The sequence below is a fragment of the Poeciliopsis prolifica genome, unplaced genomic scaffold, assembly GCF_027474105.1.
Source record: "Poeciliopsis prolifica strain line A6 unplaced genomic scaffold, Auburn_PproV2 SCAFFOLD019, whole genome shotgun sequence".
Lineage (NCBI taxonomy): Eukaryota > Metazoa > Chordata > Actinopteri > Cyprinodontiformes > Poeciliidae > Poeciliopsis > Poeciliopsis prolifica.
In genome coordinates this window covers 86720-107169 of record NW_026562394.1, presented here as the reverse complement: position 1 = coordinate 107169, position 20450 = coordinate 86720, and the positions used below count along the sequence as shown (strand labels likewise).

The 20450-nt window shown below is 37.1% G+C and overlaps 2 protein-coding genes across 2 annotated transcripts; one reads left to right on the top strand and one right to left on the bottom strand.

Moving 5' to 3' along the window:
* The first annotated feature begins 97 nt into the window (after positions 1–97).
* Positions 98–8467, top strand: LOC129368375 (ras-related protein Rab-38-like). Its single transcript, XM_055043295.1, has 3 exons — positions 98–441; positions 2456–2733; positions 5762–8467. Exons 1-3 carry the CDS (start codon positions 213–215, stop codon positions 5909–5911), a joined length of 657 nt encoding a protein of 218 aa, XP_054899270.1. The 5' UTR covers positions 98–212; the 3' UTR covers positions 5912–8467.
* Positions 8468–10560: 2093 nt separating this feature from the next.
* On the bottom strand, positions 10561–19246 carry LOC129368844 (transcription regulator protein BACH1-like). The gene is made up of 5 exons (XM_055044004.1): positions 19164–19246; positions 18798–19046; positions 14887–16332; positions 13649–13855; positions 10561–13562 (listed from the first exon to the last, which is right to left on the bottom strand). Exons 2-5 carry the CDS (start codon positions 19044–19046, stop codon positions 13278–13280), a joined length of 2187 nt encoding a protein of 728 aa, XP_054899979.1. The 5' UTR covers positions 19164–19246; the 3' UTR covers positions 10561–13277.
* Between the last annotated feature and the right edge of the window lie 1204 nt (positions 19247–20450).

Genomic DNA, 20450 nt, shown 5'->3' with positions numbered 1-20450 from the left:
GGATGAAAACCCCGCCTTCAGCTGTCAGGGTGCACATCACTTCTCTACAGGGTGGCCAGGGCAGGTCACAAGTTTCCGAGAACGGCCTCTGAGCAATCACACACTCGCGACATGGAGGGCGGTTCCTGAACCCGGGAGACTGAGGCTCGAAACGCAGTTTAACCGTGTCAAAGTTCCTGGGAGCTGCCGCCCTGTGAGACCCAACAGGTGGAATGACGAACCACACTCTGCAACCCAACGGCATGCAGAGTCTCCGGAAGGAGCACCTATACAAGGTGCTGGTCATCGGAGACCTCGGAGTCGGGAAGAGCTCCATCATCAGGCGTTACGTTCACCAGACCTTCTCTAGTAACTACAGGGCCACGATCGGAGTGGATTTCGCTTTGAAAGTCTTGAACTGGGACTCTGAGACTGTCAGACTTCAGCTGTGGGACATTGCAGGTGGGACAATTTAAGAAGCCGGTTATATGTGCGGAAAAAAATACTGCAGTGACAGTAGGTTGAGCATGTGCAGAAAGCTAGTAGTGATAGACGCGTATTCCACGCCTTTTATGGCCTGACTGCAGGGTTTTTGTCATTTTAAATGTGCAAGAATAGGGAAACTTAGAATCATAAAAATGTTTAGAAATGCCATCTCATTTCCTGGAGAGAAGCTGATAATTTAGGTAGATAACACTTATCTCCAAACTTGCAGTGATCAGCCTTGTAAAGTTATGAAAGACAAACTAAATATGCGCAGTCATGAGGGAGCTGCTGTCTGTAAAGTAGACCAGCACATTGTTTCCTAATCATTTTTTAGGTATGATGTTACATCATGTGATCAGGTCCATGTGAGGGAGATTTAAAGGCAAGTCACAGGAATGTCATTCCAGCCTAAATAAAACAACAAAAGATCCTCCCATAGTCATTTGGATACACGTGTAGAAAATGAATTGCATTACAAGTTAGATTTAAGTCACATTTACAGTGCATTCAAAAAGTATTCACAATGCATCATTTTAAAGTGAAAGGAAAATGTTTTTAGAGATTTTGAAAAGGTTTCACAAATAAAATTCTGAATAGCATTTTTTATGTCTCCAACTTCCTTTACTCTGTTTCCTGTTAATAAAGTCAATTGCAACTGAGAAGTTTGTTACAGAATGTTAGTGAACAAACAACATCATGAAGGCCAAGGAACACATCAGACAAGGCAAGAAAAACAATTTTGTACACTTTGACGATCTTGCTGATGTTTAATGCACCATTAGAGTAGTGAAAGATGATGGCACAACTGCAAACCATCTAACAGACAGGCCAGTCATAAAGCGCTAATTAGAAAAGCTGCCAAGATGTCCATGCTCTGGAGGAAAGCCATGAGAAGTCTCAAAGTTTACCATATTTCACAAAGGGAGTGCTACGTCAAACTGAGACTCGGATTGAACATTTTGATCTCACTACAAAACCATGTGTAACAATCCTGACTTCATAACCATGTTAACACTGAAATAGAGTAATTCCATTCAGGAATATTTAATTAATCCTCCAGGCTGTGTGCATACTCCTCCTTTAGAGAAAACAGGGAGGCTGGTCAAAGTTGTTGGAAAGATTGATGGAGCTGCAGGGCAGTTTTAGAAGAAAACCTGTGAGAGTCTACAAAACACTTCAGTGTGAGCCAGATATTAACCTTCCATCTTCAATATGACAGTTAATTTTAAAGGATAGGAAGCCAATTTCAAGGCATTGCATTCTAACTCTTAGAACAGTATGCATACACGAGACGAACGTTTTTTAGACAACATAGATATGTTTTATATAATCAGTTTTGCAGTATTCAGGTCATGCAAAGCAGAAACTTGCATCATCAAATGACTGTGTGTCAAGTGATTCGTATGATGGGAGTGTGTCTAAGACTGGTGTCATGCCACTGCAGACAGCATTCCCTTATGAGTAAAACAATTTATTGGATGAAAGGAGGAAGTTGTTCCTCCACTGATCTTCACTGATCTTCCTGCTCGTGATGGCAATAAATTGCCATCTTGCAATGCTTAAAGTACTAATTCCTCTCTTCTTTACATTTCTGTGGAGGGTTCCAATGATCAGCAAGCTGAAAACCTCTGCTACAGATTAAATATTCAGATTAATAAGGTAGAGACTAAAGGAATTTACACATGGCAATATTTTTAGAAAATATTGATAATAAAGTTATATAGTACTACCTACAGACAAGTATTATTGTTTATTCTGAGCAGGGACAAATAGTAGCATTGACAGTTTAATTGCAACGTGATGGTAAGGCTACAGGAATGTGTTGTTTCATTGGAATACAGGAACAGCTGACTGCTGTCTTGTTGCCAGCTGCCTGAGATATACTTCTGGGAAAAAATTTAGAAAAACAATGAAAACGTCTCATCATAGTGATGCTCTGGAATGCTACAGTCCTAAAGCATGACTCTGTCTGTGCATGTGCTCGTCACAGGTCAGGAACGATTTGGGAACATGACGCGCGTATACTACCGCGAAGCCATGGGTGCCTTCATTGTGTTCGATGTGACACGGCCAACCACCTTTGAGGCCGTCATTAAGTGGAAAGAAGACCTGGATTCGAAAGTAATGTTGGCTAATGGACAGAGCATTGCTACCGTGCTGCTGGCGAATAAGTGTGATCAGGGCAGGGAACTGAGCAACAATGGCATCAAAATGGATCAGTTCTGCAAAGACCACGGCTTTGTTGGTTGGTTTGAGACGTCAGCAAAGGTGAGAAATATTTAAGATTTTCTGTTTCAGTATGTGGGTTTTGGCATTTGTTGTAATGGATGGATCCAACTCCAGTTCAACTCTCCCTCAAATTTGAAAGTTTAGTTTAACATAATGATCCATGCATGACCCATATGGAGATATATATTTTTTTATGTACCTCTACCACACCAGACAAGGTGTAGGTTGTGCAAGGAGGCCCCTGAGACAGTCCAGCACATAACAGCTGGTTGCAAGATACTGGCAGGGAAAGCTTACATGAAACTACATAACCAAGTGGCAGGCATAGTGTACAGAAACATCTGTGCAGAATATGGACTGGAAACTCGGATATCAAAGTGAAAAACACCCCCAAAGGTGGTGGAGAACGCCAGAGCTAAGATCCTGTGGGACTTCCAGATCCAGACAGACAAAATGGTAATGGCGAACCAACCAGACATTGTCGTAGTGGATAAACAGAGGCAAGACGTTGTGGTAGATGTAGCAATACCAAGCGACTGCAACATCAGGAAAAAGGAGCACGAGAAACTGGAGAAATACCAGGGCCTCAGGGAGGAACTGGAGAGGGCCTGGAAGGTGAAGACCACAGTGGTGCCTGTGGTCATTGGGGCCCTCGGGGCAGTAACCCTGAGGGCGCAGTATCTTGGCACAGGTAGCGGACCTGAGCTCAGAGGATAAGAACCACACGAGATGGGTGAGAAGGGAATTATTTTTCATTATTTATTTATTTATTTATTTATTTATTTTTTTTTTGCATAAATCTATGTGAGAGATCATCTTGCACTTTGTAAGTGCAAAAGCCTTTACCTGGTGATCTTCAGTGAACCATTCAATCAGCCTGTTGCAAATCTGTGGTGCATTATAAAAGCATTCATTCTTCTATTAACTATTTTTTTCCCATGATAGAACCATAAGCTTCAACGTGATTTCTTTCTTTCTAAAACTGCACATAAGGCTTCAAACGATGCATCAAATGATCTGAAATGCTGTGTCTTATCAACAAATGCTAAGCTTGAAGCATAATAAAATAGACAGGATCAGGATCTTGTCATTGTTACAAGATTAAATCTGGCTTGTAAATAAGAAGATTGTGGAAATGTAAAACAGGAGCTGATTCCAGATTCCTTATCCAGGTAATTGGTGCTATTGAATTAGATTGCAGATTATATCACAAAGCACACACTGTTTTTTTTTTGTTAGCAAAATCTTTTTCTCGCTATTCATGAGGACAGTATTTTTGGAAATAAACTACTTTCAAATAACTGCCACAAACCTGATCAAATAACACATCCTATTTATTGTGAGGCTTGAATAGGAAAATTCAGCTTAGTTTGAAAATAAAATGTATGTGAAAAAGTTTCTTTAGAGACTTCTGATTTTACTTTTGTCACATCTACATATTTTGGAGTAAATAACACCTTTGTCAGGTAATGATTTAATTTATTAAGAGAATAACTATCCAACTCTGCCTGGGACTGTATAAAAAATGATTGCCCCTAAACATAATAACTGATTTTAGGAACCTTACCTGCAACAACTGCACTGTCAACCATTTGCAATAATTAGCAATGATTTTTTTTACAATGCCATGGCCCCCTCTTCCTTGTTGAACCAGTTTATTGGCATTCATTGGATGGTTTGAGCACGAACAACCTGTTCAGTGTCATGCCCAAGCATCTTAGTCAGGTTTACAGCAGGACTGTTGACTAAGCCACTCCAAAACCTTTATTTTATCCTTAGAGCCATTCAGAAGTGGACTGACTGGTGTGCTTGGGCACCAGTCAGTCAGGAAGTGGGATCAGGCAGTGAGAGAGCCTGTAGAGAATCCACATATCTGAACTCCATGCAAAAAAGACCCCAGGGTGTAACTTTAACCCAACACATTCTTGCTTCAAGGCAACAGTGCTTCCAATTGCACCACACTGCAGCTGAAAGTGGAATTATTTGATTCAAAAGCATTTTCTTGCTCTGTTCTTAAGATTTCACACAGTTACCAAACCATAACTGATGAAACAGAAATTTGGATTTTCTTCACCTAATGATTCACAGACGTAATACATAAATATGTAAAATATGTTTTCTCTTTAGGTCACTAAAATCACAACGGAATCAAACGTCTTAGTTATACTTAAAATGTATATGGATCCTGTCCTAATATAATTTAGTTCAAATTGTGTATGTTGACTTGCTTGGCAAGTCTTTGTTCAATAATTTCAGTTTAATTTTGAGAAATCCAAATGTACTTCAGTACTTTCACATTTCCTTAAATACAAGTAGTGTTGTACTGATTCTCACATCCTCTGTTGACACTGACATGTTGGAGTGTGCCATCTTTCTTTTGCCACTAAGACTCAACATTCTCAAAGGGTGAAGTTCCTATAATGAGTCTGTTCGCCCAAAAGAAATGCACAGCATTGCAGCAACATTTTAAATTAATTTGTTTCAAACTAATAGAGGTTTCCACGAGGTGTATACTGATAAAAACTACTTTCACATCTCTTGGTGGTCAAACCTAGTGCCACAGTTTTCATTACCTTCATTGTGATCAAAATATTTAGGCATGATTTTCTACAAAAAAAAAAAAAAAAAAACAGTGAAATTGTTTGGGGGATTTTAGCTGTTGTTGAGCACTGAAAACTATTTTACTTGATTAGTTACACAAATTATTTTACTAGACAATATTGAAAACTTCCATCCATCCATCCATCCATCCATCCATCCATCCATCCATCCATCCATCCATCCATCCATCCATCCATCCATCCATCCATCCATCCATCCATCCATCCATCCATCCATCCATCCATCCATCCATCCATTTTCTTAAACCCTTGTCCCATTGGGGTCAGGAGGCTTGCTGGTGGCCAGACCATCACACATATTGAACACATTATAAAGTTTATTTTTAATATGTACAGTGAAGTCTTACTGGGCTTTCAAATAAATTAATTTGTACAGCATACATAATGACAAAAAATAGTTTCATTACTGTTCTGTCAATTTTTAACATACCATATCACTTTTTTAGGACAATCTCAATATCAGCGACGCTGCAAACTTCCTGGTCAAGCACATCATGGCCACAGAGAATGACATCCTAAAGTCTGTGGTGCCAGACACCATCTCCCCGCAGATGGACTCCAGCAGACAGATGAGCTGCTCTGGATGCTTCAAATAATCAAGCAATGGAAGGAAGGAAGAAAGGATGAATGAACATGTGAGAACAGAGAAAGGACAGGACTTTAAAGGAAATCCTACACTGTGCAGAATGGCACAGTATGAAGTCTGTGTGCCATGAAGTCGAACATTTATTTGTTTCTAGTGACCAAAGCTAACATCTCTCTTTTTTTAGAGTGCCTCTGAATTGTGGTCAAAATGCATTTCTGGAGATTTGTGAACTGTTTGACTAATACTACAGAAAGCATATGCAAGAGTAAGTAACAGGTATACTCCTTTTATGAAGATTATCTGCTTCCTTCTCATATGAATTCCTCACATTAAAGATCAAAGCAATTTAACTGACCCAACAAAGCATAGGTGCAGTGAATGCAACATTTACATGGACTTATTCATGGATTTGCAGTGTTTTGGTCAAAATAACTCATGTCTCTGTTTGCTTTTAAAGCTGTTGGATATTATACTCTTGGAGACTGTGGGTTTCCTTAACATTATTCTAACAAGGCATATAGGGGGCTGTGCACCACTGTGAGTGAAGCACACAAAGTAACTCTGTGTTCATCTGCACATATTTTATTATGATTTTAAGTTATTTACTGAGTGCTTTTGTGAGTATTTTGAGATGCATGTTGAGTTTGAAAATACATCCACCAACAGACCGTGTAAGAATTATTTAAGTTTGGACTTGAAGTAAGAACACGGTGTTATTTATTGTAACAGTGTGGTTGGACTGTGCCAATGTGAACTGATAAAACATCTTTGCTGTAACAGCTAAAGGTTGATGTGACTTTTCAGACATAATGATGACCATTTTTTATCAGAGCTGAATAAAATATGTGCATGTGGTAGGTTTGCAAAACACATGAAGTTTTTAATCTTAATGTTGTAAACTGAACACACTTCAATTCGTCCAGCAAAACCTCAGTATCCATGGTAACAGGAATCTTTTTATGGGGTTTGCTCTACCATCTATGTAGAGCTGCGTCTCGCTGTGTCTCGCTGTGCTGTGCGCACAAACACACACTAAAGAACACATAAAGACGCTGCATGTCCTCTCTCCTACTCAGTGGCTTTGTTGTTGTTTCACTGTTTTTTTCCCCATGTATTCCTTTTTGAATTTAAAGGTTATTTCTGCTCGTCAGAGTACTGCCATTTATTACTAGTCAGCTGAGTGTTCTGCACAAAGTCAACATTTGCCTTTTTCTTCTAACCATTAGATTCTCAGCTGGTGTCAAGTCTACATCAATCAATGTCTCACCAAAATAAAAACTATACATCATAATTGCTGGCATGGCTTTAAAGATGTGTAAACAGTGTTAAGCTGCATTCATCTTTATTTGTAGTAGAAAGGGGACATACTGAGATATTTAACAAAATTTAAGTGTGCAATTTGAGTTTATTTATTAAAATGCTAAATTAAGAAATAGCTATTTTTAAGCAAAGTTACAAGGGTCATATTAGTTTTCTCCTACAGCATCCAGAAAGAGTGATCTTTGATCATTCCTCTTTCTAGAATCTTTCTGGTTGACCCAGAGTTCTGGTTCCTTACTTATGGATGCTTCTTTTAATCTTGTCCCACAAAAAGGGTTGCTTTTAAACCATTTCTGTAGCTCTTTGGACATAATGTTTTAGACCTTGACATTTTTTAGTTTAGTTTAACAACATTTTTTCTTCTGACTGGCCGGACTTGAGTCTGATCAACAGTCTGTGGGCGAAGCTGAAGATTAGAGTCGCAGCAAGATTTGGATCTCATCAAGTTATCAAAAACCAGTGGAAATATGTTATTTATTTTTATTCAAACTGATTATTCACTTTCAAGGTTGATGTTACAGTTTGATTTGAGAGATGACTACTAAGAAGTTTTAGTTAAATAAATGTATTGGTTGTTTAACGACTAAACCACCGCTTTACCTTATGAAACATTTGATGCTGCTTTTCATTGTGATACTGATGAATTTGAAATAAATGCCTAATTGGAGAGAACTTGGAGGCTAATATTGAGTTTTATTTTATTGTCTTATGTTTTTCACTTTAGCATGTGGCTAAGCGTAATTAACCTCTGCTTCACATTATGTTCATCCTCCCTGTTCAATTATGTATTCTTATTTAAACATTTTGTGACACTGTAGAGATGACCAAAAATTATTTAAGGAAATTGAGTTTTGTTTTCTCCCACTAACTGTATGTATTCACATAAAAGGTTGAGATTTTTTAATTGTCTGCTGTACCTTAATTATAAGGTAGAGCAGCATTTTTAAGTTGCTGTCCATATTTGTGGAATTAGGATAATTCCACAAATTATTCTAATTCCATCGGATTCAAGGAATCCGGAGTGAAGGATTCCTTGAATGTCGGATTCAAGAAATCCCGTTCCACGGGGAAGTTTAACTGGATGAAGGTCTGTGACCTCATGTGACTGCCTGTGATATCAGCATAGTGGCACATTATATAAAGCACAGGACATTGAGAAAATCTTTTTGTTTCTTAGTTTAAAGGACATAAGAAATACAAGTTTTAGTTTGTATTTATTTATTGTGCTATTAAACAAGATGGCAAAATAAACCAGTTTCACACATACCTTGTGTTTTCTCTTTATCATTTACATTCTCAAAAAAAGAAAAATTATTTTAATCGTATTTAACCTTTAGCCTGGTACAAACTGTTTTTACTGATGCAGAAGATTGCAAATGACTTTAAGGGTCAGTGAAAAAAATTACCAGGTTTTATTAGTTTAGGCTGAAAAATGTGTGGGTTTGTATGCTTCTGTTCAGAAGGATCCAGGACTCTCAGGTCCCTCATTAATCGGACACATGACTGGATTATTCTCCGCATGAGGGATTAGATTTGGTCATCTGCTTTTGGCTCCAGTTAACGCTTCTCTTCTAGAATGTGTAATTGAGGCCCTTGGATTCAATGAATGGTCTGAAAAGAAGAAAAGATAGCAATTCCGTATTTTTCAGTGCACTCTTCTTTATTTAGTCATGTAAAATTAAGGGTCACGATGTTTGGTTGTTTGGTAAAATAAGATTAGCCGTTTTCTCATGCTGTTGTTGACACGGAAGCATCGTTCCATTCCCTCTTCTTTTCATCTATTCTGCCCAACTCTTGATGTGGTTTTGAGGCCGTGTTTGATTACACAGTCTATCTGGAAAGTTTGTACTGAGCCAGTGTGAAACCCAAGGGGAACATGTTATAAAGCTTTTTTTTTTTTTTTCAAGAGAAAGACAAACAAATAAACAATAACAGTCATAAACAAAGCCATAAAATTAACATTTTAAAATCTATGTTGAATTAGCACTGGGATGAAATTCTAAAAATATGGCTTGTTACCTTGACAACAGGTGGCACAGATTTAGCCAGTCTTTGTTGGGATTATGCACCCAGTATATCCTGCTATCTGTGGTTCGCACAATTTGCCAGAAAACCACTTACACCAAATGTTCATTGAAGCAGAAGAAAAAAAAACAGAGCTGAAAATAGATTTTAGGAGGCATAAATGTCTCATTAGGATGTAAAAGGAAGGTCTCCAGATTAACCAAACCTGAACACAGCAAATACATGCAATTCAACAATCAACTATTTGTATATATAAAAAAAAAACAACTTCTAGATTCTAGATGGTTTTTTTGGAATTATGTCCACATTCAATCAACCCAGCTTTCTTTTATCTCCATATTAGTTAAAAGAGCTCAAACAAAATTATGGGATTAATGTGTCTACTGATTAGTTGCATTGTCCTTCCTTCTAAAGAAGTTAACCTTGTTTTAACTTCCAGTATTTGTTCATGCAGAGCCATCTATTGTCAAATTCAAGAAATTGCAGGTTTTTAGTCACTTTGCCGGAAAAGATTAAAATATGCCAGAATTGTGTGTCCTGATTAGATTTCATGTTGAGGAAAATATTATGATTAAGCAATATTTAATTTAGAAATACTGAAATAAAAAAAATAAACTTTGTTGGGTATCATTTTAGAAAGAGAGTTAAGTCACTGGAGAGAAAGCAGATCTTCAACGTAGTCACAAGTTTTGTAAAGGAAACACTATTCCTACTCACTGAAGAGCATATTCACAGTTCCCACATAGTCGGTTTGCAGAATTGGGCCTTCTGATCTCACTTTCACTTACACTCATAATGTGTGAGAGGGACAAGAGTTTTTCTGAATAACAAAAGGTTTCGTAGTCTTTTGGAGAGTATCAGTCTATGTTTTCACACGTTTCTGCTAATAAAAGAAATATGCAGAGAAAGACACGGGGAGTGATTAATAAAAAACAAAGTGATTAAAGTAGTGTTTTTCTGCCTTTCAACATATGTTGAAGAAAACATACTCTACATAGGTGTAAACAAGGTGTTTTCAAATACACCTCAGGAAGCGTGTTCAACTCATTGTAGAAAGACAATGATGGAGAGTTATTTACTAAACACAGCATACTTTTATAGACGATTAAAGAACAAGAGAAAACGTGCAATAGTATGACTAAGGTATGAGATTTAACAGAGATGTATTGTAGCTGAAGAGACAAATTTAATCACAATGAATTTGTCAATATTGAAAAATGAGCCCTCTCCAGAAATAAAATAATCACCTTCACCACTTACACTAAGCACAGACGAATTTTATATATGAAGGAAATGAACACAATTACCATTGAGTATTTTATAAAAATTATTTTTTATATATTTCAACTGAGAATGCCAAGGTACAAAAGAAAAACACAGAAATGAAAGAGCTGGAGGTCCTTTCAGTTACCATAATGTGGTAAACTTTTGTAACAATGTATAGCCACAAGAGGGCAGTCAGTACCACACTGATTAAGAAGTAGTGTAAGAGTTCAAGTTTGTATTATAAAATATATTCATTCACCTTATATCTTAATATACACATAGCTGAAATAAAAATATGCACATAATGATTAAGTAAATCAAAGCGGACCACAGCTGGTTCAAAACATGATTCATCTTAAATATAATAGCATATCAAGAAAATCTTAAGTACATGAAAAGCAACTGTAGATGAGAAGTATTTAGCTACAATAGATGTAATAGCTAACCTAAAAGCCACAGATAAAGAATCAATAAAGGGATTTAGAAAATTAACATAAATCTATTTGTGCTACATCAGTAGGTTCTGCATAATTTGTTAACTTGACCTTTGTCGGTGATTTAAATAATGATGTTTAAGTTAATAAGTAACAAGCCAAATATTCCACTACCACAGGACGTGCTTCAAAACAAAACAAGAAAACAAAGTGTTCTTTAAAGTTATTCATAGTACTGCATACAAAAATGGGGATGGTTTTTCTACTAAAACCTACTAATGAATCTAAACGTTGGCCAGGTGTAAAGCCTCACACTTTGGAAAGATACTAAAGCGTTTTCTATATAGTTTTTAAAAAAATTCTTACTGTTAAACGAAGCTAAATTTATGTTGCTAGGTTTCTAACGAGCTAGGACAGATTCGTGGTTCCAACAAGAGCTTTGTCACTGTGGTTGACCGAGGGAAAGAGACCACAATGACTGCAAGAAAAATGAGAGCCAAACTGTTGAAAAGCTAAACATAGCACACTGTGCCAATGCATAGACTTTTGGATTAGTTACAGTAATTTGCAGAAATCCTCGGTCATTTATCATCACTTTATGGCTTACTTCTAAACAGCCTCATTTTTTCTAAATATGTTAGTGCAAAAAATAACAATAGTTTTCAATGCTATCTGGATCTTTAAAAGTTTCTCTTGGCACACTGACTGCAAGATTGTTCTTTGTAATCCAGTACATGACCATTTTCAAAGCAATGTTTTGTAAATGGTTCTTGTCTGCATTTTTGTCTGATCATGTGGTGGTTCTTGCATAAACCCTCGGTAAACCCTTTCTTCCACTACTATGGCATTAAGGTGGGCAATGACCATTCAAGTCAACAAGCCCATACTACAGATAATTAGAGGGATGAATTCAAGGTGGTTGTAATACTCAAGTAAAATGAAACAATAAAAACACTTTAATTTAGAACCAAATAATAAGCTGGCAATCAAAAACCACCTTTACCATTGTTAGTCACTCCTGGTCTTCAGCAACAATTTCTTATAGTGTGCACAAAAAAGGGGAGTTTTCTCCATTTCCACTAGTTGATCATAAAAAGAAATTGTAGAAAGGTTGTTTGGGGACAACTAAACAATTTGTTTTGGTCTTTTGCCATAATTAGGAGAAAGACATTCAATCACTGTAAAGAACTGCTTCAACCCATAAATCACTTGAAGGCAAAATGACCCGTCTTTTTTGTTACCCGTAACAAACCTCCAGAGCAAAAGAATATTTTGGGACTTGTATCACAAACTCAGAATTTGCCATTGTTTCCACCAGACTTGTAAAAATACCAAAGATAGGGAAATATTTCTTTACATCGAAAACATTTGCATCATTATCTGAAATCTTAAGTAGATGTAACAACTGTAGAATAATATCTGTAGATTAATTACTTTTAAAGAGATAAAAGTATTTTGGAAAATAAGCAACAACCTAATACAATGTTGATAGCAATAACAGTGATATTCTCTATTTGGTTTGAACAGTTTTTTATTTAAAGATTTGTGGGCTTTTTTTTATCCATCCTAAACCTACCTATTATTTCTTTTTGAGCACACAAGGACAAGCCATAAATGGTAATTTTTAGGCTTACAAAGTTTACAGAAATAGTTATTCCTTTAAAAGATAAAAAAAAGTTTTGCCTCTCTAGGGTAAACCATTAAAAAATATATGATTTATAAACCATGGCTCAGTAGGACACCTGAAAACTGCCTGATGCTTTCTGATCCTTAACTGTCATTAATCTACACTTTGCAATGCCAGTATCGGTTCTTGCATGAATGATGCCCTGACTGCTGAATCAAAATCAAGTTATTTATAATCAATATAGAACAACTGAGTCTAGATTTGGATTGAGTTTTTAGGTCTCATCCTTATAATTATCAAACTGCATTTTAAAGAATTTAATGAAAAATAATACAAAACATGTTCATCCAGAAATTTGCAGATAACATTTTTTGAAGCGCTTGTGTCAGAGTGGGTCCCTGGGCAGTGTGTAAAACACTGTGTAATGCTGCAAAAACTGGTGACAAATAACATTGTGGATTTGGGAATGTAAGTAAAATAAATCAATGTGACCCCTCCCAAATATATTTGAGTTAAAAAGCGAATAAAATAATCAAGAAATGTAAAGAATCTGCTGACTATAGCGATTATACTGTCTGCAATCTCTGGACATTTCTATCCTTTGGTCACTGTCCACGATAATGTCCGAGCAAATGCAAAAGAATCCTGTACAAATTAATGATCATCATAGTCTGAGGCACTGTGAGTTTGCTTCAGTTTTTCTGTCATGTACTTGGATCTGTGTGTGGGTTAAGTGTATCTTCCTGCGATGCTGCATTTTTTGGATGAAGTGATGATCCGTGTTGTGACAGAAGCGCATCTATCTGCGGAACCAATGAGGACAGAGGGCAGTCTGAAGAGGTGGAACTGATCAACACCTGCAGCTGGTCTGGTTGTAGGCTTGCTTCACTGCAGACCCTCCGACACAAAGCCTTTACAGTGTGACATGTTTCCATTTTCCTCTGGGTCAGCCGGTTCCTCTCCAAGATCAGTTTCTCCCTCTCTGTCTTCTGTAGCAAACATGTAGAGAAACCACAACCTACATGACAAACATCTGATCAAATTTAAGATAATTCCAAAAGCAAGACTGTCTTACCAATTTGTTAATTTCACACTGTAGATTATATATGCAATCCAGCTTTCTTTTGCGGCAACGCTGAGCTGCAAGGCGGTTTTTGCTGCGGCGTCTAATATCATGGACAAACTCTAGTTGTTCTTGGGTAAGAACCTGCTGCTTCAGCAGATGCTGGAAGTCATTTCTGTTCAGATTCACAATCCAATCCACAGAGAATGGCAACTGCACCTAAGAAAACCCAGTGAAAATGAAGGTTATGTACAAAACATATGCACAGATGAAGGTATGTCTTCAAAGACATTTATGCTCCTTGATGCTAATATCTTGTATTCCCACATAAAACTTTCTGTAAATGCAAAAACAAGAATGGGAAATTGACTTTGCGTTGCTACATTTTTGTCAAGCTGGTAAATATTACTCATAGAAATCTGCTGAGGTAAGCATACACAAGGAAATATATCACCATCAGATTCATTAAGCAGCATAAATCTTGTGAAGCTTTATCTGGGGTTAAGAATTTAAATACAATACTCCTGGTAATAACTGAGCCTCATCTGTACACCCCTTATCTGTATTTCTCACCCAATCTTCCAAGCAACCTAAGAAACTTCTGAAAGCTCTGAAATGACCTCAGTTTGATGCTCAGAGAAAAGGCTATGCTGTGAATTTTGGATTTATTGGACTCTGAACCAGACAACCTGCTCAAACAAACACATGCATACATCTTGTGTACTGGGTGAATAATTAACTTGATAACATAGCATATCTGCTTTACATAAATGCAGATGCTTGTTTGTTTTTGACAAAGTGAATGTGACTCTCTTATCTTAGATAATATGATGATATACTGTACATGAAGTAGACTATGGATTTTTTAAAGGTTACAGCCAAAACCTTTAAGTATTTTGTGGAGAATGTATTCATTGAACAGCACCCAATGCATAATTGTAAAATGGAAGAGATTTGAAAACAGTTTTTTAAATGTTTGTTTCAAAAGGTATGTATGCTTTAGAATGATATGCACTTTTATTAGGCTTTGAACACACCATTCTTAATTATGGTGGTGGCAGAAAAATGCTGAGGGAATGCTTTTTTAAATAAATTGCAATGTACATCATCCTTGAAGTGACACATGGAAGTGGCTGCAAGCTGTAGGAGTGCTGGGTAAACTCAGAGTTGTATAGTTCTGTGTCTTGGTGCAAAATATCAAATCCTATGAAATGCATTGAAGCTTGACAGTGAAACTGTCCACTGCTCACCTGTAGAGCCCTTTCACTGGTGGAGAACTCACTGTCTCCCTCTGTTTCCGTCTCAGAATCTCCATCATCCCCTGAGTTTACAAACGACTGATTTGTCTCCTCAAACATTGCACAGTTCGTTTGGTCAAAATCCTGATAAAATGGGCACCCACTTTTGGTGGAAACGAGGTTTGGCCACTGTAGAGATGAGCCCTGCACGCATTCTCCACAAGCATCTGTGGAACACCCTGCTTTGCAGTCCAGGAAATTTTGCTGGTAGGTGTCTTCACTGAACCTGAACTGCTCATGGAGGTGATCAGCAGTTTCCTTCTTCACCGTGCTTCTCTCTCTGGAGTTTTCTCTTCCCATATTTGACATTTGTGCACTTTTTCTTCCTTGTTGATTGACATTGTCTTGATTTTTTCCCTTGTCTTCTGAAATCTCATTTTGTTGGGAAGAGCATGAGATTATTGCGCCAGAGACTCTTGATGTTTTACTTTCTGTATTGCTGACAACACACTTTTCTTTCCCCATTGACTGAGTGATTGCAGTGTTCACACCCAGACACATTAAGGGGCAAAAGGGCAGTTGTGATCTCTCACAGAGGATTAGGCTTGGCTTTGGTGAGAGTGTCTTTATTTTTGTTTTCTCTGAAGAAATGATTTCAGATGAGTACTCCATCTTTTCTTCATGCGTCGTAATGTTCTTCTCCTGAACCTTACAACACTGGTTTCCCTCTTCAAATGTACCTTCCTTAGAAATATCAACTACAACTTTATTTTCACAGTTCTCTCTTTTCACATTGTGTTTTTCAGTTCCCCACACTTCTTCTACTTCAGCTTTGCTTTCTATACATGTATTGGAGTTTGGATTTCCAGTTAAATCAACCATGGTTTCTTTTTCACAATGTACTTTGTTGGGGCACGACAGGCAGGAGAGGGCACATCCATTCTTGATTCCTGATATAACTGAATTGAAGGAGCATTTCTCACTGGCAAACATTCCCTTCTTGCAAGCCAACTGGAACTTGCGATACTTCGGACCCTGTATGACTGGGTCATTTTTGTCTTCAGCTACAGCTCCCAAACTGGCTGTGCTATTTTGACTTCCCATTTTGTTGCTCACGGACTTGTTGCAGTCCCAAGTCACGTCCCGCTTTGGTGATGAGTCAGCGACTGGTTTTACTTCTTTGTCATCCAACAACACATCGTCAGAGTCTGTGGCACTATTTTCTTTTGATAATCGCCTCTTGCATTCCTTCCGACAACAGGTCTTTCGCACAATGGGGGCAGAGCCGTTGCGACTCACAAAGAACTTTGGCAGGAGGAAATCAAAACATGCCTCGTCCAAGTCCCTGAACCCAAGGATCGAGGCTGAGCTTCGTATTTCTAAAACATTGTCTTTTCCAAAGTTGAGTTTGGATGTGTAGGCAAATTGCAGCAATGGTTCAAAGCCAGCCACTGTCACCTGTTAAAAATTAAGCAAGACACATTAACAACATCATTTAGAATACAGTAGCTCAAAGTAATGTACTTCTTTTTAAAATCATTATTACATTTTACTTTATACTTTATAAGATATTGTTGTGCAGAGACATTGTGTGAAGATAGGTCCACACACTTGGTATTGTTTAATTTAACAATATCCAAGTGAAAGGAGAAAAATATTGGTAAGCATAAATAGTTAATATATATTTCATGCAGTAGATAATATGCTTGGCTTCTTGGTTTTGTAAGATTTGGTTGAAGCTATCATGACAGGGCGCAAAACCAAAGTGGACTTTTGCTGTCTTAAAACCACACCTGTCTCAAAAACATCAAAAGGATTTATGCAAAAGCAGTTTTATAAACTTTTATACTGTGCTCACATTTGCATTGAACAGTTATTTGCTTCAGATATTTGCACAAGAATAGCAGGAAGGAGATGGAAGGATATTTCTGTCTAAAACTCACACTGGGAACAGAATATGTAAAACCTTTCCAGTCTGAGTGAAAACCTTTCCAGTCTGAGTGACCTTCTGATGTAAAGTGTCTTAAAAGACAACATATCAATGTGTTTTAAATGAATGCCAATTCTTTTTCATATTTTTACACTTAATATAAGCTATCTAATATATTTATTGGGCACACTTAACACGTTCCATGTTTCAGGTATGAAAATGAATGTAGTATAGTCGCTCCTATAGTCATGTTCCAAACATGTTTGCACTTTTAAATTAAGCATCTCTAAGTAACCAATGAAAACTCAAGAAAATACTTTAAAATGTTTCTATAAACTGCAATAAAAATGTAATTTCGGAAGATGAATAGTTTACTAACATTTATTTTCACTTAAAATAACTATTACTACATAGGTTTATTACATCGGATGCATGATGATGTTGCTAAGCTAAGTGTTTTTGATTAGGTCTGAAATGTTTAAATCTTAGATATTTGCATTTGGTTAGACATTTACACAACTCCCCACAAGCCCAGTTTTACCTGTATAAGCAAGTTCTGCCTTTCTAAAATTGCAGAAAAAAGCCAACCTTTTGGAACAATATTCTATGGACAGAATAATCTAAAAGTAAAGTATCTGGATATCAAGACAGAGGACTTTTGGCATAAAAACATTGTCCATAAAAACAAAAACAGCATAGCTGAAAGCGGTAAGGCTTTGGGGATAGTTTGAGTCAGCAGGACCTGGACAGCTCACCATTACAGGTTCCACAATGAATTCTAATGTGTATTTACAACATCTAAAGAAAAGTGTGTGACTGTCTGTTAAAACCACAGGAAAAGCTAAAGCAGAAACCAACCCTGAATCTCAACAGCGACCAAAACATACCATGAAGTCTATTAAAGATTTGCTAAAAATTAAGAAAAAGCAAAGTCCTGGGACAAGTCAAAGTTTATATCACAATCCTTTTTAGATGTTTTAGGGTGACTTGAACTGGGGAGCAGAAATTATCTCAGCTTAAAATGAAAAGAAGAAGAAGAACAGAACAACAGAACATTTCACATGATGCAAATTACTTTACCGCAATTAATCATCAGTATTTATATAAAGAACCAACAAAGATGTAACAATGACTTAAATATTGAGAAGATAATGTTTCCCTGGACCTCTTCCCAGTATGTGAAATTAGATTGGAATAGTTTTGTGACATTGTCTAAGTCAGGGGAACCCTCCTTCATTAGCTAATGGGGTCAATTTATGAGGAATTGTGGTAAATAAAGACAACAATAAATACACTCTTAATTTGTATTTATAAATAACTTAATTTCTAAAAATCATCACTTTGTATAAATAACTTAATTTCTAAAAATCATCACTTAAAAAAATTGATATATTTAAACACTAACAGAAACAAAGTCAAAGAAATGAATTCTCCAGACATACATTTTATCATATTTATGAAATTTTCTTGGAAACTTTTTGATCCCGCCTTCTTTGTGAATTTTATTGAGAAAGCTGTCTTGACTTGATGTCTGTACAGGGGAGAATTACATCCGTTATATTTGGTAATTGGAAAAAACAATTTGGAGAATAACAATTAGTCATTCTGTGATTAAAATGATACATTAAAATTGGTATTGGTTTGCAATACCAAAAATGTACATGATTGACTTTTTTAAAATTAGTGTTTGAACAATTTTTTTCACATTAATTCCATGAGATAAACAAATGATGTGGTAATGTTCAAAATATAACTAAATTTGTTAAGTGAAGTTGTCTTTTTGGTAAGGGTAAGTTTAGTTACTGTCTATTTTACAAGCTGACTGTTCATGAGTCATCAGGGGGAAAAAATCCCCGGACTGGCACTTGAGGAAATAAGACTTTTAGTTATGTTTATCATTTCATTTTCAAACAGATTTGTGGTTTCTGAGGCAAAAGAGTTTTTTTGTATAACTTTTTCTTCTATAACATGGCATCCTTAACAGGCTTCTCACCTCTTCTGGCAAAGTGATCACTGCTCCGTGTTGAGTGGGGGAAGAGATCTTTTGCAAGAAGTACTCGCTACAGGAAGCGAGCACAGAGCGGTGGGCTCTAAAACTCTGACCTTCCACCAGCACCGTCACGTCACACAACATGTCCCGGCAGCGCTGCTCATTCAAGCGGTGCAGCACCTGGGAGGAATGTACTGTGGACTCGAATGTAAACACAGACGACGCGCGGGTAAGCCCAGCCATCACAGACATCTATGTGTATACAAAACACACAAGCACACACAGGTTAACCACTCCCACACTGCTAAAATCAAATTTTACACTAGATGTTTTCACTCAAAAGAAAAAGAAAATAATACAAGTGCCCACCTTAGGAAGCTGGCTTTGCTCACCCCTCTTCAGGTGCTCAAGAAAGTTCCAGCAGCCTCACAGACATGGATTCTGGTAGATGGAAAACCAGCCTGTTTCCTAGAACGCCTTATCACAGCTCAGCCACAAACTAAAAACTGAGCTTGACTCAGTCATATGGCCTGTGAGTGTGTGTGTGAGAGGGAGGAAGGGAGAAACACTGGGAGTGTGTGTGTGTAAGACTTGCGTGTGTCTACGTGTTGTAACCACCATGGGTGTAACAAAGCAGAGCTGACTCATGCGCTCCTCCTGATAAAGGATGAGCTAGCACTTTTTACCCCATTGGATCTGTCTGGTAAACAAACCTTTCTTTGGAAATCCACCCTGAACACAATAAAAGGAGTTTAAGATAAAGGTAGGGAATAAAGTCTGGATTTCAAGATGAGGTAACTTATATCAAACAAATTTTTTAAGAAAATGTCCTGCAGAAAAACAACATACACAATGACTTTCTTCAAGTGATACAGTGAAGTGAAAAAGAAAACAGAACTGTTCTATTTTACTAATTGTGATATTAGAATGAATTAACCTGGGAAAATAAAAGTAAAATGCACATTTGAATTAATTAAAGAAAGAAAATAATCCAAATCAAATTGTATGTGAAGAACTTGTTACCTCCAAATATAACAGTCAGTTGTGCCATCCTTGGCAGCAACAGCAGACATTGAAAAGGGTGCCAGGCTGTTATTCTGTTTGAATTTGAAATGAATTTGAGTTTGCAATTTAACACCTTGAAATTGGACATCACTTTCTTTAAGAAGCACCTACTCATTCCAACACTCATCCGCATTGGTCTGAGAAGTAGGTTGTATGATAAGCTCAGCAGGTGTGGACTTTCACCAGGTGTTTGCTCATTGCTGCTGCTGGTTTGATGGAGCTGTGTGGGAGACATTGGGGAAAAGGTGTGATCTGTGAATTGGGAACTTTGAGTGAATTGCTTGAAAATAGAAAGCAGCTTGTCACCCCGCAAATGGTTGCCATAGGAGATTCAAGGATTTCTCGAACACACATGAAAGAATAGAAGCAAAACTCTAGATAGAGTTTAACATTATAAGCTTGCTATCACTCTTTCACATTACTGTGGAGGAAGTTTAGGCCCACTCTTTACAGAAAGGTTTAGTTCAACTACATGGATGGGTTTTTGAGTTAAGTAAAATTTATTCATATATCACCTATCACATAAATTAAAATCAAAAGTGCTTCACAATGACACAAACACAAGAACATGCATGAATTTGATGTGTTGCT